Source organism: Merops nubicus, unplaced genomic scaffold (genome assembly GCF_000691845.1).
Source record: "Merops nubicus isolate BGI_N331 unplaced genomic scaffold, ASM69184v1 scaffold15040, whole genome shotgun sequence".
NCBI classification, from domain to species: Eukaryota; Metazoa; Chordata; class Aves; order Coraciiformes; family Meropidae; genus Merops; species Merops nubicus.
Window position 1 is genome coordinate 16,106 of NW_008583657.1, and position 15,624 is coordinate 31,729.

Genomic DNA, 15,624 nt, shown 5'->3' on the forward strand with positions numbered 1-15,624 from the left:
AAGAGCCACAGCAGTAGCATGAATCACACCCGAGTTACAGCATGGCTCTCAGCAGCTGAGTAAAGGCACCTGGTGAGTCCACCTCTAGTGCTGGAAGGAGTGTAGCTCAGGGATGGAAGCTCACTCTGCAGGCACACGGCTGCGTCTGGCAGGGCACAGCACAAAGCTCACGACGCCACACTGCTTTCAAAGTCTGACCTTGCATCTCCAGATGGCTCCACCTCGCACTGCATTATCAACTAACTGTAGTCACACCTTATGAGATGTCTCTGCTTTCCATTTTAGTATGGTTGTATTTTTTTTTTTCATTTCTGAAACCTTTTGTTTACTCTGACAGACAACTGAAGTAATTTCTAGTAACAAAGCAGAGAGATACAATTTCTCTGCATATTCTTTGTCTTTGTTTTCCATTACTGCTCCTGCAGTTCCATTGAATTCTTGATGGAACAGTAAATTCAACCACTTCCTGTACAAATGAAAGGGATAACTAAGCTGTCACCCTTTAACAAGCACAGCCACATAATTCAGGATCTAAACTTTACCTTAAGGCTTGTGACAGTGGTCTCAACCTTCTCCTCAAATGACTTGAATGTTGGAGAATTCCTAGGAGGAGAAAAAAGTTGAAGGAAAAAAAGGAAGAGTCAATTGCAAATGTAATGGGGTAACTCCACAAGTTGATCAGTTCTTACCAGGCAACAGTGCTAGGGCAGAATGAAGGCTGGCTGGCAGCATAGGGCTATAGACTCACAGGGTATGAACTTGTGTTCTGTCAGTCAAATCCAATTACAGTAATCAAATGGGAATTTTTTAGCTACAGATTTGCAAAAGCAGAACCTGCCTAGTAATTGAAAGCAAACAGTGACTGGCCTGCCTGCCCTCTGGTACATTTATCATGTTTTCAGACGAACAACCAGGGAGCATTAACTGTAGTACTGCATTTCTATGGTTTTATCCATTTGTCTTCTTGCGGTAAAAAAATTAACTTTTTTTTTCAGTTGATAAGCAAGTTTGTAATCTACATAATTAAAAAGATGACAGTTTAATGCCCTGAGACTAGGATGCAGGAGATTAGAATGACATAGGAAGTAGGTCCCAAACGCCTTTGAGGAATCCTGTCCCCACTCCATGATTTTTGTGACTGCAGGTGTGTCCTGCTGATTTCAAAGACAAAGACTTTTGGGAGGCTGTGTTCCTATGGGTGCCCCTCTGACAAAGCTAAGCTTTTCTCTGCCTTTTACTCCTCAGAGAACAGAACACAACATTGTTTTTGGAAAAACTGTGAATTGAACATATCTTAAATGAATAAAAAAGAAAAGGGGCAACAGCTGTGATTTGCCTTCTTATATTATGAATATAATGCATATGGTGTTTTAAAGTGAGAGTATGGTTCCTCATAGACATCTATACTTAAGTTGCCCCTCAGTTGCTTAGACAAATGCCTCTTCTTCCCTTTTTGCAGCAGCCTCCCCCACTGCTGATAATCCCTGTCCCATGTAGGAAGACATGCTAGAAACAAGCAAGCTGGAGTGAGTACAAAAGCTTGTCTTGTCCTCCAGCAGGTTCAGCCAGAACAAAGGACTTGAGCAAATCTGCAATGGGTAAAGGGGACCTTCTGGTTCTCTGCTCCTTGCTTGACAACAGAGAGCTCAATTGCAGCTCAGAAACTGTTGTCCAGCAAGGCTCCTCTTGTACTTTCTTTACCATACGAAACAAAGCAGTGGCAAGACCTTTCTAAACCCTGTGCAGTACAATGAAGCAGTTAACTTAATCGAGTGTTTAGTTCCTCAGCTTTTGTTTCACCTGTCTGTTGTGGTATATTCAGAAAGAGATTATAGAAACTACTACCTCTGAAAGTGTAGGGTACCTCTTAACAACATGGCTAACAGGATGCACTAAACTCACAACATCCATTTGTTCCTAGACAAAATAAAACACAATAGTGGTCTTTAACCATCACAGAGGTTCCTTAGCATGGAACAATGAGGCAGAACCACTTCACCCTGGCAGGTGCCTCTGTGTCAGCCGTGGGGAACGGCAAACCCATGCAGAAACCTACACTTCGTTTTGCAAAGCAAGGAAAGCCAACGGCTGCTAAAACTTTAGTGTTCCAGTTCGTCCTCTTTGCGCTTTCTGGGATCTTACCAGGAGCATGATGATGGCCTTCGTTTCTGCAAACACATTTACATCATACCCCTCATCAAGCTAAGTTAAACTGCCTCTAATTTAAGGAACGAGCAAATGTAAGCCAGTTGGGAAAATAATGCAGATTTGCTTTAGGTTTCTGTTAAACAGATGACAAACTTTTCATCGAGGAAGAAGGGTCAAAAGAAGAGAAAAACTAGTTTTATGACTTACTCTTGACACATAGCCCACACTGCTGAATGCTTGCCTTAAACTGCCTAAACCTGCTGAAGTTGAGTGAATTAGCATGTAGCTAGAAGACTTGTTCTCCCTATATGCAGGGAGTGGAGATATTCATATACTTAGAGGCTAAAGAGATAGAAAGCTGGATCCTAATTTTATTGAAAACAGTTGGAGCCTTACTTGAACAGACATCAATATTTGGCTGCAGTTAAGTAAAGCATGATTATAGCCATTAAAATATGAAAGCGCTCATATAAAATCCCTCCCCAGGAGCATGATCCAAAGCATGCTGGAGTGAAAAGCATCTCTGATGTTAATGGGCTTTGGATGATATTCTGGAGACAGCAAAACAACTGACTTTCAGATTCGGTAATACAAACTTGACATCAACTACCCAAATACATCTCAGAACTGCTTCATTTACCCAAAGGCTTGTACAAGAGATTAACCAGTTAATACAATTAAAAGAAAAAAAAACCACAGATGGCCTGCCCTGCAGCCCTCATCTACAAGAATAACCTTAATTAATTGAAGTGGGACTATTCATCCAACTAAAACTGCAGGATCAGGATCAAAGTATGCAAATCCCCCCCTCATTACACTGTTGAACATCACCATAGCAAATAGAATAGCATATTACCTCATTGCAGGCATGCTTATGGAATGGCGAATAGAGTAACTGTGGGATGAAAGCAAAAGATAAGGGAGAAAAAAAAAAGCTGTAAAATTCTGTTTGCAACATGATTATAACATACAAGTTTTAATTTTTAAAAATAACTTAGAAAAAAAATAAATCTGTGTTTTCATGAGTGCTGGTACTGTTAATCTCCTGATGGCAACAGCTTGTCAAACCCACCTCTGAATTCTATCTCACTTTCAGCACTGAAGATCTTACCACCACGTTCTCACCTCAACTGATCAACCATTTAACAGGGCTCAAAAGAATGATGCAAAACAGCTCCTGCCCATATCTATTTAAATGACACAGACATCTGCTTACTCCAGACACACAACATGTGACAGAGGAACAGAGATCTACCTCCATGATAAGCTCCGTGTTGGGTGACCACAGTATGCCTCAGGTTTGTGGACGTAACAGAGCTCGTTCAGGGCTGCAGGTAAGCAGGCAATTGCCTAGGTTGCACGCACAACATACAAAACCAAAAACATACTGTCCAAACAGCCAGCGCTGGCCCCCAGTTTGTACAGGTTCCTACACAACAGGCTACCTAAACAAGAGGTTTCTTCAGAGGCAAGTCTCTCAGCTGTAGCAGTTGCTGTCCCTGTTCTTCTAGGATATTTTATCTCCTCCTTCACTACTTAACATTAATAAGGGTAGAAAGCTGAGTTCCACATCTCTCATCCAGCTCTCCTTGAGACGCTTCCCTCCCAAGACTTCTCAGAAGCAAGAGTACTGGAAGGTTGGCAAGCAGAGGATGAAGCCTCTGCATCATTCAAAGATCCCTGAATCATCTCCCACACCTTCAACCCTGCAGATGGCCGCCCACTCTAACCACTTTGCTTACATTAGCCACATTCTCCCACCTGAGCCACCAAACCCAACCTTGCTATTTTAGCATCACCTATTCCCTGCTGCTGGGAAGCATCTATCCTGTTTTGGATAAGAATCTTTTTTTGAAGTATAAAGAACTGTCCATAAGTACATCTTGATCTGAGTATTTTAAGTAAACTGTGCACTGCAAGAGTATGTATTGTTTCAAAAATTCATGCAAGGCTACTTTCAATGGTGACTGACAGCTGCAGCCTGTTCTGATGGAGACCAGTGAGAGCTTTAATTTAAGGGACACCAACATCTGGCTGTAATCAAGCAAATCATGATTATAGTGTTAAACATGAAAGCTCTCATATAAACAGCACATGTGTTTGTTCTAAACTATACAAATTCAGACCAGCACTGTGTCCATACACACACAAAAAGTGGCTTTTTTTTTTTTTCCAGATTAAAGACTCTTTCTCCTCCCAGAGATGGGAAGGGAGGTGGGGAAGACAGAGCTATTTGGCAAGCAAGCGGGACAGACAGATCCTATACGAACTCTTTGCTGTTGTGTATATTTTGAGGTTTCTGCTAAGCTCAGATAGATAAGAACTGACAGCAGACAATGTAAATGTTTCACGTTCATTTTTTCACAGTTTTTAAGATTTAGGAAGGATTAGCCCAAACATTTCACCAGTGTAGCAAATCTTCAACAATCCTAGTTAAATTAAACAAGCATGCTTGCCATTAGTCTTGCAACACATGACAAACAGACAAAAATAAGAGTTCGGAAGTATTTCAGCATAGGCTGCTCCTCTTCTAATAGCAAAAGATTCCAAATACAAATGTTTAAGTAAGATTACATTGTGCCAAATTAAATTCACACAGCTGAGACATGACATGTGAGAAACAATTCGAGCGCTAAGTGTGTATTTTACTGAATTAATTTTTTAATTTCTCTAAAAGAGTAAGGTGCAAGCTATATGAACAACAACATCATCTTTTTACCAGAAGCCTAAAACATTAAGCTTTTTAAAGACATACATATCTGCGATGGTCATCAACGGAGAAGCAGAGAACAGAGATCCTGCATGACAAAGGCTGCTAAGCATTACATTCTGGTTTCATGTTCGAGTAGGATAGGAAGGTCAATCTAGGCCCCATTTTGAAGTCTTCTCAGTGAAGTAAGAGTCCATGTTAGGACCATTTAGCTGAATGGAAAAACAGTCCTTGAGCTGTGCCATGCACTGGTGGTGCTACAAGGCCAGAGGGACCGCAGGGGATTCAGAGCTGTTCAGCCCCTCTGCTGGGTGAACTCACGTGAAGCCAGGCTGCTTACAGAATCTTTCAGCACACATACACTTGTTTTAGAATTCATCAGATACTGAAGTGCTTTAAAGCATCAATAAATCCATGCTCTAAATATAAAGAACCACTTTAATGATGGTAAGAACTTGGCCTACTATTGGAAATTTCCTCAGGACTCAAGACTTTTCAAGAGTCACTGTGTACACTTCAAGACTAATACACGATTGCTTTATTGAAGAGGAGGTAATTAAATACTTTACAGAATGTTTATACAACTCTTGCTGGCTGAATAGATTTTTTTACTGAGTATTTGTTGTTTATGTTCAAACCTCTGACAGAAAAAGATGGCTGAGAGAATGGGATTACATATAAATAGGTTTTCCCAAGAGCAACATCTTTTGAATGTGTTCATTACTTGAATTTGAGACTAATGTACTCAAGAGCAAGGCAAACACACTCTAGCCACTTAGTCCAGTCCTTTTATCATTATACTCACCGCGCTGTAAAAATGAGGCATTGCAGTTTAAGTAGCGTATGTTTTTGTCATGTGTAACACTGCTGAAAGGAAAGAGGCTACTGCATTACATTCTATAAAGCAAAACCTGTTAAACAGAGGCAGCATTAAAGGAGAGTAATGAGTCTTACCTGATTGAATGCGATCTATGGTGGATGTACAAGGAAAGAAAAGCAAGAGATACAAGTATTATGACAATGTAACAAAAACATACATATATATATATGTAGCATGTCAGACTACCTGAGGAGAAAATCATTTATATTTAAATTTTCATGCTGGAATTCACACTAGAATGTGAATCAGCTGAGATTCCTTAAAATCAAAAATTTTCATATGCTCCTTCACTACTCAGTCAACTATTTTGTGTGCAATGAAGAATAGAAGCTTTGTCTGCTAAACTTTGTGTTCTCTTCAGTAGACCAGATTTAAACAAGGGTAACCATTTGCCTTTCCAAAATCCTACCCTATTGCCATTAAAGAGAAAGTACAGGTGAAATGGAATTGTACATTTACATCAGCAGCAAATGTCTTTTTCCCCTCTAGATTTCTTAATCATAATTTAGTTCAGAAGAGCATGGAAAAAAATAAGGGGCTTTTAATTCCTAAAATGAGATTTTCTAAAATACTTCTTCCTCATTGAAAACAATATTTGAAACACTATGACACTGTTTTCTAGCTCACAAGAAACTTAATTAAGGTGGCAGAACTGGGAGAGGCACAATGTTACACAGTATTCAAAGGATGTCACTGAGGTTCTAAAGTCAAGAAATGATGAGGCAGACAGCCTCTCCTTCATCTGTGTGTTATTGATGTAGTCTTTAATTACAGACCACTTCAAGGGAACACCTGCCTCATGCAGAGAGGCGGATAGATGGTGCACACTTAATGAACACCTCTTCAATACTTATTTTTCACATCCTTTTTCAACATGTGGTGTAATGCATTATTTACTGCACAATTTTCATACCTTGCTCTGAAGAAGAGAGTTTATTTCTTCAGGGTTATTTGCAGGGATCATCATCATGTTTACTGGTGATTCTCAAACATTCATGGATTTATCTCCGCAACACTTATCTGCTTATTAATACTATTGTCATATGTAGCCTCCTTCTCCTACCTGCTGACTCACAGTAACAGCCACCCCCTTTCTTCATGTTAATACAGATACTTGTAGAGTCATATGATAAAAGAAATCTGTGTTACTGCAGAGCTCTAAAAATCAGCACAAATGAAGGGGGAGCATTAGTAGAAATGAAAGGAAACAACTGCTTCACCCATCAGGAAAAGAGATGTTTATGAAATTACATTCTGAAGCAGGCCAGCATTATTATTTCCTTTATAGGGGATATCAGAGACACAGAGGTTTAAGAATGGTAGTTTTGGGTATGGCAGATACAATATTTCAAGGAATTCAGTTCCCAATATCTTCATGAACAGTTTTAAGTGCCAACAACATCCCTAGAACACAAAAATCCTGGTAATGTACAGCAAAAGGCTGTGTAAAAACTTCACCACCACCCGTTACCACAAAAAAAAGCCCCAAAAGGTGCAATAATAAAGGCACAACAAAAATCAACACACAGTGTTATTTAGTGCTTCCACAGCACTAAAGAAAATTAATTATACCTTAGCCATCTCCAACAGATATTGGGCTAACCCCCTTCTAAAAAATTCCAGTGAGAAAGATTTCACAGCCTTCAGAAATAGCCTGTGCCCCTGTTCAGCTGCATTTGTGAGCCACTAGCCTAGGGCTTGCCAAGCCTTTATCTGCAAAGCCACCGCCCAGATGGCTGGTCAGTGCTTCCCATCTCTGCTTCTGATTTTTTTCCATCTGTCAATAAAGCACTTTAACACTTTCCTAAACTGAATTTTATTTTATCATTTTAAATAATTTTGAATTCTAATCCTGGTGTCTAAAGTGCTTGCATTCCCTCCCACTGCAGCCATCTGTGAATTTTAAGCGTACACATGATGCCATCATCTAAACCAGTAATGAAAATCCTGAATAACAGAATCAGGACGGATGCCTGAAAAATCCTGCATTATGGTGAACTACTGAGATCTATTCTTTGAATATCATTTTCAGCTCCCTGTGCCCTCTTCCTGCTACAGCAGTAACACCTAAATTGTATTTCTCTACTTCTGCAAAAACAGTATGGACAGCCTTACCAAAGTCAAATTCTATCATTTCTTCTGCCTCCCCTCTGTCCTCTATGACAGGTGCTGTCAGTTCAAGGTAATTGCTCTTGACAAAGCCTTTTATGTTTTTGCCATCATGCTATCTTCTAGACACTTGGAAAATAGCAGGTCACACGTTCCCCCAGTATCTGCTTTGTATTTCGCAGAACTTCCCTTGCCCCTTCCCAGGGGGATGAGCCTTGCCTTCCTCCATCCCTCTGGGACGTCACACGCCTTCTTTGCTGATTTCTGTCATCTCTGAGCAGCACATTCAGCTGCCACAGCCATGCCCCCACGGCTCTCCCTCCCTGCAGTCGTCTGTCTCTTTCCACACGTGCCTTCCAACTCCTGACAGTAATGAGGCATTATATTACCTTTATCCATTTTGAGAGCAGGCTCATCCCAGGCATGGAATTTGAAAGGGGTCTGTGTGATCATGTAGTTCAAGAAAATGTACAAGGCAGTTGAATGACAAATGTATACACAGTGTAACTGCTGACATCCCAATCTGCAAGCTTGTCTTTGTTAGCTTAATATTTAAACACATTTACTTGTGTAGTAGCAATGTATGTGGTAGCGTGCATGTAGTACTGTAGTGTACTTGGTTTCCTTTCTCTGTTTTTTTGGGGGGTTATTTGTTGGTTTGATTTGTTTGGGGGTTTTGTTTGTTTTATTTAAAGCAAACAAACAAAAAAAAAACCAGAAAGTCTCCCACTTGGTATCACAACTAAAAAAAGCCTTTGGCAGGGCTAAACTCTTAGATCCACATACACAGCTCCAGAGTAGTCCAGCAGTACTGCATGAAAAGATCTACACGTTACCAGTATGCAAAGGAGCAAGAGATAAAGACCCTCAACTCTATATCACATCAGTGCTCCACATGGGAAAAACTGTGTTAAAATATTAATGTAACCTCTCCTTCTGAGAGATCTGAGTCCACACTACTGCCCTAAGAGTGATGTGGGACTCCTCCCCTCTGCCTTCCTTTCCCATGTCAGAAATTATTAAAGGAAACAATATGAGCTAGGGGTGGAGGGGCAACAAAAAATCCTCATGATAATCCTCATTAATCATAAAAACAATTAATGAAGAATCTTTTGTCTTAACTATATTACTAGTGTCTGGTTTGTATCCTGAAGCAAAAGTATCTGTTTACTTGTTTTATATGCATTTCTGGTATTTCTCATAATATCATAACGTTAAATAGAATATATGACAACTGTAAAGAGACTTTGCAAGCACTAATAATTAAGACAGAATTTTGAAGATGTAAAATGCTAGTGATTATTCATGCAGAAAAGAATTAGGGAGTTGCGACACTGGAAAGCTGGGGTGGGATGAAAGAGAAGCACAGCAGCTGCATGAAAAGCTCTCTATTCCCAAAGGGTGGACTCACTGTTCTTTGGGAGACACAAATTTTGTCTTTTTTCTTTCTTATAGATTGCATCATCTCAAATTCTAACACAGAAAAACAGCACCTTTAGGGGAGTCTATCTGGCCTGTCACTGATATATGACATTTTAGTAGTATTTTTAGAGATTATACGAGTTGAACATTAACACCCTGCGTCTTCAGAACAGAACTGTGTGTTTCATGTGGAGCTCTGTAGAGTTGACATAGCTAACCCAGAAAACAGGTTTTGTTTCACAAAGGCAGCAGGCTTCAAATATTTAGTCAGGCTCACTGCAAACCTTTTCAAAATTCCCATTGCCACAGGCAGAGGGTAAGACTGCTGAACATACTGGAATTATGACAATCATCTGGATTTTAGAAATCAGTTCCAAGCATCTGCTCTGAATGCAACAGGGATTTGCATCTGGATGCCATTGGTGACTATCAGCCCTAATGCCTAATCAAGAGAATTAAGGCAGAGTTTAACGTGAGATTAAATCAGCATTATGGGAGGGGGTGGTGATAATCCATACACTAGATCATTGAAATAAAATTATTTGGATTAGCAAAAAAGCAAGCAAACAATGAAACAAAAAAAACAGACCTCCTTACAGCCTACTCCCCCAAAAAAGGCTGGCATTGGACTGGGAAAGGGAAGATTTCCAAAACAGGCCATTTAAGTGACAAGGTTTACAATGGGACCCACATGGAACCACACTTGCCCAAGTAGAGCCAAGACCTTAGGCTGGCTTATTTGCCGAGGGAAGCATACTGACCATTACTGCAGATTTAGGATGTTCAGCAGATGCAGAGGGCCCAAGTCATGCCATGCTTTATATAACTATGGGATTGTGGCTGTACTGTTTCCGGCTTCATCATCAAGTGCCAAAAAGACTCTCCTGAGAGGTTAACCAAAAAATGTAAGCATGCACAAAACATGTCAGTCCTGGTAGCTCATATTTTCCTGAAAAATTCCCAACCAAGTTCAAGGTAATAATTTTGATCAGGAAAAACTGCTAGAAATGCATTTCTCAATTAACCAAAATGCCTACCAAAAAACCTTAGCCTTTGTATTGAGCCCTCGGCTAAAGGGATGATGGGATAAATACCACCCATCTGCTTTCCAAGTGCTAGTCAGAAGCACCATCCCCACGGGGGTGGGGGTTAGTACCAATAGGTAGGACAAAGGAATCTGCTAGTAGTCATTAATGAAGGGAAATAATAAAGGAAAAACATGCTTTATTACAGTGAAGACATTTCTGCCTTTGCAGTTCACCTCATGCCCTGTGCAAAGCACAAGCAACAGGACCAGAGAAGGACAAAACGGTGAAGAGTTATCCTTCCATCTATGATCAAGAGCCAGTGTTCAAGGTATTTGCATGTGAACCGTTTGGTCACTGCTGTAGGATCTAAAGCACAGAAGCAGCAATGGGACCTGTTCACTGCGCAGAGGGCCTGTCCTTGCTACAAGAGGAAGTCTTAGAAAATAACAGAAAATGAAACAGAGGATATGCTGGTGCCACATATGTTGGTGCACACTCATCTCACACGTTTCTCAAAACTGCAGAGTACAACTATAAATGCAGGGAAGGCAGGAAGAATAAGCAAAGGTAGGAAAAAGGCTTATAGAAGCAACTCATGCAGCTGGAGCCTCAGTCTGGAATAGAGGGAACTGAAGTGAAATCAGGAAATCACGAGTAACATGAAGGACTGCAGAAGGACTACACTCATCATTTCTCATAAGAGAAGAGCCAGAAGGCACCAAAGGAAAGACCAGGGAGACTCAGAGTAGGGAATGAATGAATGAACAAATAAGTCACACACTTCTTTACCACATAACTATCTGTTCATCTAGGGAGACATGAGGCATTACGAATGTCAAAAGCTCATACAAATGAAAATAAATTAATATTTATATAAAATTAATTAAGAAAAACCCTTCAAAGACTTTTAAATGGAAGTTCAAATCTCTGCTTTAGAAGGTTTTCACCTCTCAGATTCCTCAATGCTAAAAAAATGTACTAGGAAAATGTAACTTCATGCCTCCTTATTCTTATACCCTTTTCTAGGCCTGTACTACCTACGGATGTTTAACTACATTAAGTAAAACATTTCTTAGTTTACGTTCATACCCTGGTTGCAAGTCACTCACTAGATTTCCATTTTAAACTGTAATGTGGAAAATACGTTGTAAAGCACATCATATCCCAATGAAGATTTTCCTTTTTTTAGTTTCACCTAGAAACACTGTAATAATCTTTTAAAGGGCTTATTAAGCTGTATGCAAAAGGGAGGTATGAAGGATGGACTCTAAAGATTTATTAAGAGTCAGATTAAAAATTAAAAACTGGAAAAAATGTTATAAGTTGTAGTTGCCAAGATCTATGCTTCAGCCATTTGCAGGGAAAACAACAACCACCACCACCAAAAAAACCCCACACAAACCAAACCATATAAATTTGAAATACTGTACAAAGTATTCATACAGTTCTTAGGCTATCATTACCTCATATACAAGAAAACTGAAAAAAAAAAAAAAAGTGAGCACATACCAATATCTCTAATAAATGAGACCCTAATTCTGCAGCTCAAACATTATACTGTAGAATTACCCACATCTATTTATTTCATCACAAAAAAAACCAACTTCCTAATACAACTGAGAAGAAGTTCCGTAATCCTGCCTTAGTTGAAAACTAAAGTGCTGGTTTACAGTATACAATTTCTTCATTTATGCTGGCTTTGTCAGAAACTTTAAGATCAACATTTTTAAAGACACATCAACATATAAAGCCTGATATTTAAGTTCCATTTAAGAGATACTTCTGACCTGAACTCCTGTTACTTTCATATCTGGTTTTTTTTCATACATACAACTGCAGAACAGAACTCTGCCTTTGTACATCTTGAAAAAAAGATTAAAAAAAAAGCCTGAAATATTTTTTGATTTATCTTTCCACAAACAGCTCCAAGCCAGGTTTGTTGTCCTCAGATAATCTTGTTCTCTAAGAATCCATGTATTAATAAAACTGGATCAATAAAGATCTATAGCAATTTTTTGTTCCATTTTACTTGTACAATTTCTTGAGTTTGCAAAGTTATTCCCAAATGGTTTCAAATTGCACTTTTTTTTCTAACTAGGATTCAAATAGGAATTGTATCTTCATTCATTGTTATCTCTTTGGTTGACACCATGACCATTATAAAATACTGACTACAAACTACTTGCATCTTTAAAACAGTAATGCAGAAGAAAAAGAAGAGCTGACAGATGACTTATACTTTTTGTCCTCAAAATAAGGCCAGAGAAGCAGCAGATCCCTATACCTCATATCTCCAAACTTCTTGCTGATAGCAGTTCCTACATTGCTGATAGCTGCTGTTGCTTTTTGTCCTGCATGGCTCAGGGTCTCATGTGTTTTCTTGTAACTGAAAACAAAAAGAAGAGAAATACTGATAAGTATTTAAAAAAGAGAGGCTAGAATACCCTCACTTTTCCTTTATTTACACATCTTAAAGTCCCACCCACTAAATGATTAAGAAACATAGTAACTATAGCGCAAAACAATTACAAAGGTGCCTGCTTCTGCACAGCTTTCTAAGTACAGTTTAATCTTAATGTGAGCAAAATGCTCAATCCTTCACGAGTCCTCTCCCTCTTGCAGATAACATCCCCTGAGTAGGTCAGTGCAAGCTGTCTAAAAGTAGAATACAGTGATTTGTTGAATACCTGTCTGATGTAATTTCTGTAAATTTACGTCAACTAAGTATGCTGGCAGCAGTCACTGACTTGGTAGCAAAATCTGTCTAAAGCACAGAAAAGAATCAGGACACACAAGTCTGCTCCTCCATGCATAGACATATTAAGTACATCTAACAGATGTCCTTCAAAATGATTTGTTGGTATTTCAAATTAGACAAAATTGATCAAATCTGTTTCCATATGCTACAATCGTACTTTAAAAAATTTCTTTAAAGGAAGGTGGTTTTGGGAGAGACAGAGAAAGAAAGATGAAAAATCTAGGCAGTGAATAACGCATATTGTAAAGAGCACTGAATCCTTTTAGAAGTCATTCATCTCATGTATAGCATATACATTCAAGCACAGTCATCTTACATATATATATTATATATATAATATATTCTCTGACCCACATATTCAACTCTTCAGTATGGTTAAGTTGCATGCTCAAAGTAATAAATAAGCTGTTCTGCACAGATGATTTTTTGCTGAGTAAACTAACTCTGAGCACGTCAGAAGCTTCCTTCTGAGTAAGTTATCTGATACTCCCAGTGACGCAGACAAGCTCAGAATTAGAAGTACTGACCTAGTAACAAAAGGAGAGCACACTATAATCAGCCTTGTATCCTGTGGTGTGTGTTGGCAGACAAGAACTGAAGAAATGATCATGAAAAAATCAGAAATACAATTCCACTGGCTCTAATTGTTCTTTGAACAAATGCTGTAAGATTGTAAGCAAGTACCAAAATACACCAGAGATTCACTAAAAAAAAAAAAAATCCCACTGCCTAATTCCTGAAACAGTATCATCTTCTTACTTTTAGGCATATTCAAGCCATATGAGTTTGTGGATGCAGGGAGGGAAATAAGAGAAGATTAACATTTGCAATATGGCACATGGCATTTTATGTCAGGCCCTTTTAGCCTCAGCACTCCCTATTGCTGCAAGTCCCCTGTTGAGGACTGTGTTTTACAAACCACAGGGTAGAAGGCAGACGCCAAGTAATGCTCTACTCTTCTAGACAATAGTTGAGCAACAACTAATTTTTGCCAACACAAATTCTTTGATTTTACGTTCCTTAGCCACGAAATATCTTATAGTACTACTGAGCTAACAAGTTCTAAAACTGCCAAGTGAAATGGCTCCTTCTATGATGGTGTTTGTCTCTTGTTTTCACTGCCTAGAAAGCCAGTCCGCAGAGAACTACGAGCATGTAGTTATTTGATAAGTGTTGCCTATGAAATAAAAAAAGAATAATCAAATATTCTAATGGCTGTGGGTTTCTATCTAACCAAGCATTTTTTAAAATGCCTATATTATCACATACAAGTCTTTAAGAATATTCCTAATAGAGAAGTTTCCTGAAGTATTCAGCACAAGCGCAATTTTGCTGATGACAAAATGAAGTCCAAGACTTGACTTCCAGGTATAAAAGGTCCTTAGTAGCAGAATCTGTTTATGTACAGGTTGACTGTACATAAGAAAATACTTTGCAGATATCCTTCTGAACTTTTTTTTTTTTTTAATAAGGCACCCACAAGTTCATTTTATGCACTGGCATACTTAGTTCTATGAAAAAAAAACACCTCCATGTTTTACCTTTCTTCACAGGTTCTTCTCACTGTGTAAAACTCTTAAGAGAATGCCCCAAATATCCCCCATGGCAGATAGAGTCAACTTTAATTGAGAAACATTTAGAGCTCCCTATGTATTTCTGGACATTACACTGGTCAGAACACACAGGCTGAACAGCCTGGGAACAGGCTGAAATGACATCAATTTTGGCATTCTAACTCATGTTGTGTTTTCTCTGTAAATCCCATAAACCAAATATCCTCCCCGGTATTTCCAAGAACAAGGAAGTCAGAGACTGAATTTGTGTTCCTAATGCCTCTGACATTACGTAACAGCGTAAATCCAGCTAAAACTGTTATGCAACTGGTCTTTTTTCAGCACCAGCTGCAGCAAAAATGGCCTTAGACATGAACCTCTCCTCCCTTTGAGAATGCTGAGGAGGAGCTTTAAGGAAGAACAGAATAACAAAGGTAAAAATCCAGTGCAAAGTGCAACACCTGTCAGCAGAGACAAGGAACAGTGATTTGCATCTTAGTAAAGCTCACTGTTAGCTTAAAAATCAAGCCTCCCCCATCCCTTCCTCTCCACCATTCTGCACATCACTGATCTTCATAAATAAATTCTGCTTCTACAGAGCATTGTCTTACTGTAGTTAGTTATGCTCTGCTCTGATATACAGCACAGCATTTTGGCTCAGATATTTTTATCATCATAGTTATGTCAAATTTACAGCATTCATTTGATACCTTGCCAAAAACTCTGGTAACAATGATCTCTGCAACATATTCTCTCTCTGACCTCTGGCAATCTTCTCAGTTGTATGTAGCACTACTAATCTGAGCCAGCAGTTTTCATACCCTAATGTAACACACATCAGTTTGCAGTTTTCTTTTAATGCACTGAACATCTTACATAATTTTCACAAAACTTTAAGAGCAGAAATAAAGTAAGATATTCCAGGTAAAGGCATACCTACTAACATTGATTCATTGGGAAAAGTGTGGTACATATGGCTTAAGTCCTCCTAACACCAACTGTTCCAGCATGCTAAG

The 15,624-nt window shown here is 39.0% G+C and overlaps 1 protein-coding gene across 1 annotated transcript in view; it reads right to left on the reverse strand.

Annotated features, from left to right (window-relative positions):
• The window catches only part of TPD52L1 (tumor protein D52-like 1), a 36,921-nt gene that overhangs the window by 3,592 nt on the left and 17,705 nt on the right, over positions 1 to 15,624 (reverse strand). Inside the window, exons 4-7 of the mRNA XM_008941750.1 lie at positions 12,582 to 12,683; positions 5,813 to 5,827; positions 3,005 to 3,043; positions 543 to 603 (exon numbers count right to left, since the gene is read on the reverse strand). Of these exons, the coding sequence (XP_008939998.1) occupies positions 543 to 603; positions 3,005 to 3,043; positions 5,813 to 5,827; positions 12,582 to 12,683 (217 nt within the window). The remainder of the gene's footprint in view (positions 1 to 542; positions 604 to 3,004; positions 3,044 to 5,812; positions 5,828 to 12,581; positions 12,684 to 15,624) is intronic.